At 47.6% G+C, this 12,853-nt stretch overlaps 1 protein-coding gene across 1 annotated transcript in view; it reads right to left on the bottom strand.

The window, feature by feature from the left end:
* The window catches only part of MYOM2 (myomesin 2), a 63,729-nt gene that overhangs the window by 26,987 nt on the left and 23,889 nt on the right, over positions 1 to 12,853 (bottom strand). Inside the window, exons 12-15 of the mRNA XM_061404051.1 lie at positions 9,158 to 9,357; positions 8,516 to 8,569; positions 3,413 to 3,540; positions 118 to 301 (exon numbers count right to left, since the gene is read on the bottom strand). Of these exons, the coding sequence (XP_061260035.1) occupies positions 118 to 301; positions 3,413 to 3,540; positions 8,516 to 8,569; positions 9,158 to 9,357 (566 nt within the window). The remainder of the gene's footprint in view (positions 1 to 117; positions 302 to 3,412; positions 3,541 to 8,515; positions 8,570 to 9,157; positions 9,358 to 12,853) is intronic.

The following is a 12,853-nucleotide window of genomic DNA, read 5'->3' as shown; positions in this document are numbered from 1 at the left end:
AAGACAACTTGAATTTTAACCCACAGGTGACATTAATGTCTTTGTCGACATTCGCTGTCCCGCGTGACGTTGCCCAGGGCCCGTCTCACACACGGGTCATGTGCAGGGACTGCTCACCAATGGTGTCCTGGGCCTGGATGGGGGCAGTGATTTCCGACGGGTCACTCAGGCCGTGCTTGTTTGCTGACAACACTCGGAACACGTATGGCTTCCCCTCGGCGAGGTCGAAGACGGCATATCTGGGGGACCTCACGGCCGTCTGGGCATTCACCCGCTGCCAGCTGCCGCTCCCCACCATGGACTGAGAAGACAAGGGCCCGATGGAAGCCACAGTCCCTGAACCCGCATCCCAGGGGGCGCTCGGCTCTGGCTCCCAGATTACACAGTGGGAGACCACAGCCAACGGCTCCTCTGAGTCCATCAACACCCCTGTTCTGAATTTTAGGAAAAGGAAGCCAATCTGGAGAAGGGGGTGAGAAACTACCCAAAGCTGGATATGTTAACAATGAAAATTTTTATGTGAAAGCCAATAAGTGATGGAAAACTTCAGGGAATCAATACATAGGTTGTAGCTCTAGTAAAGGTGAAATGAACTGTAAACAGAGCTAACCGAGGAGTAGATGCAGAAAATTCCATCAAAACTTCTCACATTTGAGTTTAAAATTTTCACTGTTTCCCAGCTGCTATAGTAGTCACAAAGTGACACCTCCCTAAATAACGCAATAGCGTAGGTACATTATGATTCCAAATGACACATATGTATTAAATGTGGCCACTTCAGTCATTGTATAAAGACCTTCATTGGGGTGAGAGAAAGTGTATCATTTTGTTAAATGTAATACAGCATGCCAACCACATCTACAATATGTGTGCATGTATGTGCTAAGTCTCTTCAGTCTCATCTGACTCTGTGCCACCCCATGGACTGTAGCCCACCAGGCTCCTCTGTCCATGGGATTCTCCAGGCAAGAATATTGCAATGGGTTGCCATGCCCTCCTTCAGGGGATCTTCCTGACCCAAGGTTTGAACCCGAGTCTCTTATGTCTCCTGCACTGGCAGACAAATTCTTTACCACTAGTGCCACCTGGGAAGCCCATATCTATGGGCTCGATACCAAGGTACAAACACCTATAGAGGAAAGGACATGCGCCATGTTAACAATGACTATTCACATGATCAAATTGTCGGTGATTTTCATTTTGTCCTATATGTCATCTATGTATTTGGAACAACAGACTGGTTCCAAATAGGAAAAGGAGTTCGTCAAGGCTGTATATTGTCACCCTGCTTATTTAACTTATACGCAGAGTACATCATGAGAAACGCTGGACTGGAAGAAACACAAGCTGGAATCAAGATAGCCGGGAGAAATATCAATAACCTCAGATATGCAGATGATACCACCCTTATGGCAGAAAGTGAAGAGGAACTCAAAAGCCTCTTGATGAAAGTGAAAGTGGAGAGTGAAAAAATTGGCTTAAAGCTCAACATTCAGGAAACGAAGATCATGGCATCCGGTCCCACCACTTCATGGGAAATAGATGGGGAAAGAGTGGAAACAGTGTCAGACTTTATTTTTCTGGGCTCCAAAATCACTACAGATGGTGACTGCAGCCATGAAATGAAAAGACGCTTACTCCTTGGAAGGAAAGTTATGACCAACCTAGATAGCATATTCAAAAGCAGAGACATGACTTTGCCAACAAAGATTCATCTAGTCAAGGCTATGGTTTTTCCTGTGGTCATGTATGGATGTGAGAGTTGGACTGTGAAGAAGGCTGAAATGCCGAAGAATTGATGCTTTTGAACTGTGGTGTTGGAGAAGACTCTTGAGAGTCCCTTGGACTGCAAGGAGATCCAACCAGTCCATTCTGAAGGAGATCAGCCCTGGGATTTCTTTGGAAGGAATGATGCTAAAGCTGAAACTCCAGTACTTTGGCCACCTCACGCGAAGAGTTGACTCATTGGAAAAGACTCTGATGGGAGGGATTGGGGGCAGGAGGAGAAGGGGACGACAGGGGATGAGATGGCTAGATGGCATCACTGACTCAATGGACGTGAGTCTGAGTGAACTCCGGGAGTTGGTGATGGACAGGGAGGCCTGGCGTGCTGCAATTCATGGGGTCGCAAAGAGTAGGACACAACTGAGCGACTGATCTGATCTGATCTGATGTATTTTCCAATTTTTTTTGTAATGTATTTAATTTTTATCAGTGATAATTACTTTAAAAACCAGGATTGCATGCCTAATGTAATTTTCCCTCCTCTGGAGACGTGCCTTCCTTTCCAAAAAGAACATGATACGATACAGAAACTATATTTCAGTTTAATATAATTAAAATTTTTTTAAGATTTTTAAATATGTTTGCTGAAACTTGACCTTTCCAGCTCTGGGTAAGTCGATAAGGAAATATCCCTGAAGAGGGGGAGAGAAAACACCTTTCCTCCTCTGCCAGCCCTTCATCTGGGGTTTTCATGAGGCAAGAACTGAAGTTAAACTCAGAAGAAAGAGGTTAACACGACTCTGCAACACAAGAAAGTCCTGCAGATAAGCGGGGGAAACTGAGGGTCGTTATACCTTCTGGTGTAACGAAAACTTCTGAAAACTGTTCATACTCTGCTTCTCTTCACCTTGTATTTCACGTCATTACTGGGTGGGACATTTGCTCGTGTCAGTGTTACAGATTCTACCTGTATGTTATGTGTACTGGATTGTATGTTATATTGTCATATAAAGTCAGTATCATGAAACCACAGTTACAGGATCACGTGGCTACACGGGTTTTTCAACAGCCCACGACCCAGTCACAGGTCAGCGATTTGCACGAGTGGGTCACAAGCTGCATTTTCGTGTGATCGGCTGAGCAAAGCAGGAGGGAGGGCACGTGGCATGTAGTAAGGACAAGTGTTTGGAGTTTAGGTGGGGGTGTACATTTACTGTGTACACACTCTTTCTTTGTGTGCGTCCAGATCTAAAAGCAATGACTCTGTATAATCGTTCACCATCTGAACTGTGAATTGCTCAACACAATCGCCACCACTGAGTAGTTACTCAGCTTATGAGCAAACTGAGAGCAGGGGCCGCTGTCCCCCTATGTCCCAAATCCTCAGAACCTGGGGCCTAGAATGTTCCAGCAGGAAGCACACTGCAGGCTCCCCCAGCAGAAGACCCTTGTGTGTAGCGGGACCCGGGGGGCCGACTGTCCCGCACGAAGATTGCACAGCCCAAGCCCGCCACGTTCCCGAGGCCACGTCCACCACAGCACTGCTCAGGCATTGCCGGCTCAGCCACTGCCTGCAGCTTCACGATGGAAAACTGCGTGGAATCTCTGCCCACCCTGAGAACCCACGACCCAGCGCCTGGGCAGACCCAACAGACTCGCTGCTCCTGGAAACCCGGCCAGTGTGTACCTTCTCAATGAAGTACATCAGCGGCTCCTTGCCCCGGGGCTCGGGGGGGTCCCAGCTGAGGACCACGTATGTCCTGCTGGTTTCCGAGGCATGCACGTTGGTGGGAGGTCCCGGGATCTGGACTTCGCCTAGAGAAGGAATCCACACCATGAGCGCTGGCCGAAGCCCGTCCCCCACTCCCCCGGCCCATCCTGGAGCAGGCGCCCCGCTCCCCCGGCCCATCCCGGAGCAGGCCCCTCAGCTGCTTCACAGGCCCTGAAGGACTCGAGTGTCAGTGTCAGCTTTTGCTCCATTTCTATTTTGGGAAAGTCAGTAAATGGCAAGAACTGTTTCTCCAGAGCCAAAGTGTAATGAACAGGTGAAGATCATCCAAGTACTTTTGTTCCCAGTATAAGCCAGTTTGTAAGAATAGAATCTAATCCAAAGCTCATCCAGAATTTCAACTGGACGTGGGAGGGGAGGGTTCACCCAGAAGAAACAGGGTGTGCGTGTGTGCTCAGTCACTCAGTCAAGTCCAACTCTTTGCAAACCGTGGACTGCAGCCCACCAGGCTCCTCTGTCTATGGGATTCTTCAGGCAAGAATACTGGAGAATACTGGTTGCCATGCCCTCCTCCGGGGGATCTTCCCGACCCAGGGATCGAACCTGTGTCTCTTATGTCTCCTGCATTGGCAGGCAGATTCTTTACCACTAGCACCACTTGAGAAGCCCAAGAAATAGGGCATTTAACCAGACATGCAGCTCTAACTGGGTGGGGAGTCTATGCAGAGAAGGTATGAGCAACCGTGCTCTGCAGCAGGGAGTGGGGGCCTCTCTGCTGGTTTCCTTTCATGACGCCCTCAAAGCACTGAGACTATACATCAACTAGCAAAGCACGTGGTTCCCCCCCACCTCCCCAGGTAGGTCTGGCCCACACCACAGGCACTGCCTTCCAGGTCTGTGTACTTGGCATTCCCACGTGATATCCACTAGCAAGCAGCCATAACAGAACGTTGCATCAGAGCAGCCCGCTACCTCTGTTCTGCCACATGTCTCTCTCTAATAAAACGTTACGTGTCAGCGGTGTTATGTTTGGACGTGAGACCTTCTCGTAAGGAGTGGAGGCTCTCCAGACCCACAGTCCCAGTCACTGCGATACAAAATATTACGAGCTTCTGATTAGATTAGCACATGATTAAAGAGGTTCAGACATCCCCGGGGACATCTCAGAACCCTGCTCAGTATCCAGTTGCTCCCTCCAGACTCTGCTGCTGGCGAGGAGCTGCCCGGCTGCATGGAAACAGCACACACAAGCCTGGGTTTGTTTCATCAAGAGGCCTGAGACCGAGCTCATCACATTTTACAGGACACTGAAGCACAACCTGGTTTCACCCAGCAGCATCTGGCAAGTGGGCTGGGTTTCAGACAAGGAACCAGAGTGTATCCAGAAAGATGCCAAGTATGCAGGCAGAGCAGGGCCCCCGGGCCCACCTGCCGCATCCTCACCCAGAGAGACCCAGACAGAGGGAGGGCTCGGATCACCCGAACCCAGCAATGCAACCTCGCTTCCAAACTGAGTCCCAGCTTGTCTCAGAGGCACTTGACAACACAGGGACAAACCGCAGGATGGATGGAAGCCACGCAGATGACGCGGCAGCAGGAGCATGGAAGACAGTGCAGACTGGCCTCTCCCGCACGGTCAGACCTGAGGGCCCAGAGCAAAGTGCAGTGAGAAGCACTCGATCTGAGCCCAGGCAAGAAGGAAGAACACTCCCTGTCAGCTGGGAACCCCCGATCGGGGCAGCATACTTTGTCATCCAGACCCCTGGCTCCAGCCTGAGCCCCTGAGCCCAGCAGAAGAGGAGGGGTCTCTACATGGCCCCAGAAGCCAAGGCGGGGACCATGGACAGAAGCTGAGGTCTGTTACTGACCCTCTGACTGTGGAGAGGCGCCTCAGAGAGAGAGAAGCAGATGGAGGCAAAACAGAAAAGGGGATGTGCTCACAGTGGTGATGGTGGTGAGCACCACCCGCAGCCCCACCTCAGCATCACGGCCTGTTCGCGGGCTGTTCTGAGGAGCCACGTGAGCACCGGTGAAAGCAGACACGTGACGTGCAAAGGCGGCCCAGGAAGGGATGCAGGAAAACGCAGCACCTTCCTGGGATCACACAGCCCGCCAGTGGCCCAGCCTGGGTCTCCCAACTTCAACTCTGGTTTTCTGTTCTGTAGAGCCAAGGAAGCCCCAGCCTCCACAGCCCGCCCAGGAGACTCTCAGCTGTCAGTGAAACATAAAGTTTACTGGGAAGTTTTAGAACAGCCAAGAAGACAGGATTCAGGAATGAACGACTGTAAATGAGTCTGCAGCATTCAGAGAAAAGGATGAGCTCAGTGAGTTGGCTACAGATGACCTGGCCCGGGACAGTGCAGTGAATGCTTGGATGTATAATTAGCAGGATGGAAACAATCTCATTATTTCTCCAAGAGCCTCTTCTAGTCTTTCTAAGAATGAAGTATCTATTCTTCCAGGGAACCACTCAAGAAAGGTTGCAAAAGCTAGATGATATTGAGAGAAGAGCATAGATATTAATTTAAATGTTTGCAGGAAGACATTAACCAACATTAAAATGATTAGAAAAAAATTAGCAAAACAATAAACATAAAAAATACCCTGAACTAACAGAAGAGCACTTTGTTAGCCAACAAAAATAACTTTTTTTTTTCATTAAAACAAATGGCATTTGCCAGCACTTTTCTAGTAAGAGCAATGCCAAGAAAGTTCAGCTTAGATGAAGAAAAGAGATACGGGTAGGAAAGGAAGAAGTTCCTCATAGCCCATTTTGAACCCAGAAATGGTTTCCTTGAAAACATCATGGTGTTTCTTTCTCTCGCTAAAGACTTATAGATTGGAAGAGGTAGTCGTTGTTTAAAATGAGAAAGGTAAGCAAATGAACTCTCCGATCCCTGTGTAAGTACACAGGTCTTTGTTTCAGATTTGGTTTGTTCTAGAGCATGGACACTGCCTGTGCCCCACAGGCAAAGCCTCACATAGCAACTGAGGCCTGTGAGGTTGAACTCCAGGCCGTATCAACAAACCGACTCCAGCAATTTTCTGAGTGTCTGAGCCTCAGCCCTCCAGTTGGTATGAAACGCTGCCTTCTTACGAGGAAACAGGAGATAAAACATGAAAGGTGTTTTCTGTAACTTTAGAAGACCTAGAAAGAAGACTTACTGTGTCTGTAAGACACACTCCCTTGGAATCAGCTAGAAAAGCAAATCTTTGGAAATGGGTCATCTCTTCATTTGGTGCTTAGTGAATCACTGGCTGTTTCAACCCAAGAACACGCATATCTATGTTTCAAGAGGTAGCTGTTCTGCCCAGAGGGGCACAGTCCTGCCTTGGAAAGTGTGTCAGGAAATATTACTTCACACACACACACACGCTTTTCACAGTGACCTTTACACAGTGCAGATTCCGTCCTGGATATTCAGCATCTATGTAGCAACTTACATGGGGCTTCCTTGGTGCCTCAGCTGGTAAAGAATCCGCCTGCAATGCGGGAGACCTGGGTTGGGTCCCTGGATTGGGAAGATCCCCTGGAGAAGGGAAAGGCTGCCACTCCAGTATTAGAATACTGGAGAATCCCATGGACTGTATGGTCCATGGAATCGCAAAGAGTTGGACACAACTGAGCGACTTTCACTTTCACTTTATACAACAAGTTACAACCCTTCATTTTCAGTTATTTTTACCGTATTTGAACTCTGATGTGTCCACTCAGGGTAACTGAGATACTCCTCCCCTCACTGCTACCTTTAGAAGAAAAAGAACTTCTTTTTCCCCTCTCAGGTCAAAAACGCGTATTTTGTACAGGCTGGTATCCTATGAAACATCTGTTCTAATGTCATCAGGGTCATTTTTATTCACTGAAACACCTATGTTTTCATCAGTTGTTTGACGGTGGTGCTTTACTGTTATGTCGTGTCCGACTCTGCGACCCCATTGGTAGGCAGATTCTCTACCACTGAGCCACCAGGTTATGTCATGTCCGACTCTGTGACCCCACTGGCAGGCAGAGTCTCTACCACTGAGCCACCAGGTTATGTCATGTCCGACTCTGCGACCCCACTGGCAGGCAGAGTCTCTACCACTGAGCCACCAGGGAAACCGCTCTCAGTTGTACAGGGGTCATTTTCTCAGCCTCTCCTAAATTATTTTCTTTTGTTATTTATTTGTTGGGCTTGCCTCTCAGTTTCTGCATTTTTCTGGAAGCAGAGGTTTTAATGGAGATGTTAATATTACCACGGGATTAACCAAAATTCGTCAAGGAGTTCCTCTGAGAGACACATGTTCGTTTTGAGACACTAAAGGAAAATTTTTACGGGGTAGAAGATACAGTGTTTGGGGAGCAGACTGAGGAGCAAATATGAAAATCAACCTCTGACTTTCTGACTCTGCAGCTCTCCAGGGAAAGAACCTGGGCTGTTTTTAAAAAGAGCTCAGAAGTACATCTCCCTGGACAGAAGCTCCAAATTAAGCTAGTTTTTGCATGTTTAAATTTTCATTCATTGTCCTCTGTGGATGGTAATCATAACTGCAATCAAAATGTTTGGATCCCGGTTAACAATGCACGATTCTCCTCCTCAGTGAATCGATCTTGCTACAGCAGGGAGAAATATCCAGGAGAAGTGTTCAGAAAAGTCAGTATACAAAGAGAAATGCAAACTTTCAAATCACAGGGACGTTATCTGATGGGAAAACTAGTCCCTCTTAGTTACAATGCTAGAAATAAAATTTGTGATTTAAAAGAAAAAAAAATGGAATACTGTTCATGCACGTAGTCCTGGGTAAAGGACTGCCTCCTTGGCCAGGAATCAGGGCTCAGGCTGGGCTGGTCACTGCTCCATGGCCCCTGCAGACGCTGGAATGACCCACATGAAGCCAGGACTCTGCTGACCTCCTCTCTCAGCCCTACCCTCTGCCTGCTCATCTTCCTGATTCAATGACCTTAAGCTGGGTCCAAAGGCTTTATTTCTACATGTGAAGAGCATACCCTCCACTCTCTAATCACAGCCCTAAACCCCTCTGGCAAAAACAGCCAAAAGGAAGTGGTGCCAAGCGCCTCACCTTCAAGTTCCTCCTGGTAGACCACGATGTCTTTCTCTCCCTCCAAGTGGACGGCTGCAGAGAGAAAGGTCGGTGCTGAATCTGAATCCAGAAAGCCTCTGCATTACGATGACAGCATCTGCACTAGGCTGAGGTGGTCTGAGTTGGTGTTTTGGAAGTGGGCTTAAGGACAGCCAGTGTTTCTCAGCTCTTTGTACTGGATTCAAGAGACCACGCAGCTCAGGACAATGCAGTGACCACTTCAAATGTCATTAAAGAGCATCATTAAGGACACAATCTTGCTGAGGAATCTGAGTCACATGAAATTAAAATTTAGAAAGAGAGGGCCTTGGCTTCAATGCCTTCCAGCTCTCATTATGCACCGAACTGACAGAACCAGTGGATAAAGAAAAGTCTAATTTTGAACCAGTTTAATGATTTCAGTGAAGAGCCTTAGGACGATGAAGAACCTGCCTTCCGAAGTGTAAACGTCAGTCTGGTGTCCACACTCCTAACGTGACCTCGAGGGTTGCCCGAAGCCCCTGGGCCACAGTCCTGCAGTGCTCAGCCCTGAGGATTCACTCAAGGCTCAGAGCCAAGTTGGGGGAAAGAGAAAGAACAAGCCACACAAACCCGCCGGACCTTGAACTCCAAAGGACCTACCTTGTAACCTTCTGAGGTCAACAGGGTCGAGGGCAGCCACGGCCTCGGAGACTCTGGAAGGCCGGCTGATCCCCGCGCTGTTGACAGCCCGCACGCGGAATATGTAAGACCTTCCCTCAAAGAGCCCAGTCACGGGGTATTTACAGATCTTCACGGGGGCGTCATTGCACTGTATCCAGTTGTCAGTTCCCACCTCGCATCTTCAGAGCACAAAAAAGAGCAGAGAGTAACAACTGCAGCAGTCTAATACGTGTATGCAAGGAGATCAGACCCGTCAATCCTAAAGGAAATCAACCCTGAACATTCATGGGAAGGACTGACGCTGAAGCTGAAGCTTCAATACTTTGGCCACTTGATGTGAAGAACCGATTCACTGGAAAAGACCTTGGTGCTGGGAAAGATTGAGGGCAGGAAGAGAAGGGGACGACAGAGGATGAGACGGTTGGATGGCATCACTGGCTCAAGGCACATGAGTTTGAGCAAACTTAGGGAGATGGTGAAGGACAGGGAAGGCTGGTGTGCTGGAGTTCATGGGGTCGCAGAGAGCCAGACATGACTTGGCAACTGAATAACAACAGCAGCATTCATTATACACATGTATAACGGTTACAGTGGGAGAGCATCTCCCAATTTGTTTTGGTTTCTGTTATTAATCCAACGTAAACCCTGAACAATGCAAGTCTGACCCTAGCATAGCATCAAATTATCGCCCTGATGGTGCATGTTTTACCTAAACACATAACTTTGTTTGATGCCGCTGCTGCTGCTAAGTCGCTTCAGTCGTGTCCGACTCTGTGCGACCCCAGAGATGGCAGCCCACCAGGCTCCCCCATCCCTGGGATTCTCCAGGCAAGAAAACTGGAGTGGGTTGCCATTTCCTTCTCCAATGCAGGCAAGTAAAAAGTGAAAGTGAAGTTGCTCAGCCGTGTCCGACTCTTCGCAACCCCATGGCCTGACTAACTAGTGACAATCTCTTTTGCTCTAGGGTGTGTATTATGTGGATAAAGACCTGGCATGCCTGTATCCATTTTGCTTTCATGTAGAAAACAAGTCAAAGGATGGAACCAAGACACAAGGACCAAAACATACCTGTTGGATGAGGAAGAGAACTTAACCAATATTAAGCGAAAAAAAAAAGAGCTGCTTGTTCTTTTCTGAAATAACCCCCTATGCCAATGCATTTATCACATACAAAACCTTAAATTCCTACCCAGAACCATCCTCTTATAACCAAATAGCTTATACCCTTCTCTCTTACTTCTGAACTCATGATCTTTGACTGTAATTTCATCCAAGAAGGGAAGCAAAAAGCAAAGAAAAGGAAATATATAAGCATCTGAATGCAGAGTTCCAAAGAATAGCAATAAGAGATAAGAAAGCCTTCTGCAGCGATCAATGCAAAGAAATAGAGGAAAACAACAGAATGGGAAAGACTAGAGATCTCTTCAAGAAAATTAGAGATACCAAGGGGACATTTCATGCAAAGATGGGCTCAATAAAGGACAGAAATGGTATGGACCTAACAGAAGCAGAAGATATTAAGAAGAGGTGGCAAGAATGCACAGAAGAACTGTACAAAAAAGATCTCCACAACCCAGATAATCACGATGGTGTGATCACTCACCTAGAGCCAGACATCCTGGAATGTGAAGTCAAGTGGGCCTTAGAAAGCATCACTACGAACAAAGCTAGTGGAGGTGATGGAATTCCAGTTGAGCTCTTTCAAATCCTGAAAGATGATGCTGTGAAAGTGCTGCACTCAATATGCCAGCAAATTTGGAAAACTCAGCAGTGGCTACAGGACTGGAAAAGGTCAGTTTTCATTCAAATCCCTAAGAAGGGCAATGCCAAAGAATGCTCAAACTACCACACAATTGCAGTCATCTCACAGGCTAGTAAAGTAATGCTCAAAATCCTCCAAGCCAGGCTTCAGCAATACGTGAACCATGAACTTCCTGATGTTCAAGCTGGTTTTAGAAAAGGCAGAGGAACCAGAGATCAAATTGCCAACATCCGCTGGATCATGGAAAAACCAAGAGAGTTCCAGAAGGACATCTATTTCTGCTTTATTGACTATGCCAAAGCCTTTGACTGTGTGGATCACAATAAACCGTGGAAAATTCTGAAAGAGATGGGAATACCAGACCACCTGATCTGCCTCTTAAGAAATTTGTATGCAGGTCAGGAAGCAATAGTTAGAACTGGACATGGAACAACAGACTGGTTCCAAATAGGAAAAGGAATACATCAAGGCTGTATATTGTCACCCTGTTTATTTAACTTATATGCAGAGTACATCATGAGAAACGCTGGACTGGAAGAAACACAAGCTGGAATCAAGATAGCTGGGAGAAATATCAATAACCTCAGATATGCAGATGACACCACCCTTATGGCAGAAAGTGAAGAGGAACTCAAAAGCCTCTTGATGAAAGTGAAAGTGGAGAGTGAAAAAGTTGGCTTAAAGCTCAACATTCAGAAAACGAAGATCATGGCATCTGGTCCCATCACTTCATGGGAAATAGATGGGGAAACAGTGTCAGACTTTATTTTTTTGGGCTCCAAAATCACTACAGATGGTGACTGCAGCCATGAAATTAAAAGACGCTTACTCCTTGGAAGGAAAGTTATGACCAACCTAGATAGCATATTCAAAAGCAGAGACATTACTTTGCCAACAAAGGTTCATCTAGTCAAGGCTATGGTTTTTCCTGTGGTCATGTATGGATGTGAGAGTTGGACTGTGAAGAAGGCTGAACGCCGAAGAATTGATGCTTTTGAACTGTGGTGTTGGAGAAGACTCTTGAGAGTCCCTTGGACTCAAGGAGATCCAACCAGTCCATTCTGAAGGAGATCAGCCCTGGGATTTCTTTGGAAGGAATGATGCTAAAGCTGAAACTCCAGTACTTTGGCCACCTCATGCGAAGAGTTGACTCATTGGAAAAGACTCTGATGCTGGCAGGGATTGGGGGCAGGAGGAGAAGGGGACGACAGGGGATGAGATGGCTGGATGGCATCACTGACTCGATGGACGTGAGTCTGAGTGAACTCCAGGAGTTGGTGATGGACAGGGAGGCCTGGCGTGCTGTGATTCATGGGGTCGCAAAGAGTCAGACACGACTGAGCAACTGAACTGAACTGATGAGAATGGATGATAAATTGCATTTCCAGTAATTTCACAGCTCCCCTTGGTCTCCCTCCCAGGATCAGAACTCCATTCCAGGTAAAGGAACAAGAAAGTTAAAACTCCTTTCGCATCAGAGATGACCTACCATCACGTTATTACTCAAAGACAAATCCCAATATTTTGTGCATTATAACATCAATATTTTCTACTTGGAAACAAGAAGAAAATACTATTTAACCAAAAAGAAGATGGGCCTTCGGGTGTGAATGAGCTGGCATCCATGTCTACACGTACCGTGCTGGGCTCTAGCCCCAGAGGAAGAGACAGGGCTGAGCAGGGACCTCCAGCTGGACCTTCGGCGTCCCCGGCTGGACCTGAGCAGAGCCTGAGGTGGCTCCAAATGGCCTGGGGCAGGCTGGGATTAGTGTTGGTCAGGCACACGGAGCCCCTTCAGCACCCAGAGGAATCAAGGGCTCACCAGGCCCTGCCAAGGAGGCGATGCTTTCCAACCACCCAGCCAGGAGCCATAAGCAACCACATCGTGAAGCACCTACACCCACAGAGGCCAT

Source organism: Bos javanicus, chromosome 27 (genome assembly GCF_032452875.1).
Source record: "Bos javanicus breed banteng chromosome 27, ARS-OSU_banteng_1.0, whole genome shotgun sequence".
Taxonomy (NCBI): Eukaryota; Metazoa; Chordata; class Mammalia; order Artiodactyla; family Bovidae; genus Bos; species Bos javanicus.
The sequence above is the reverse complement of the archived record's forward strand: the minus strand, read 5'-3'. Positions and strand labels throughout refer to the sequence as shown.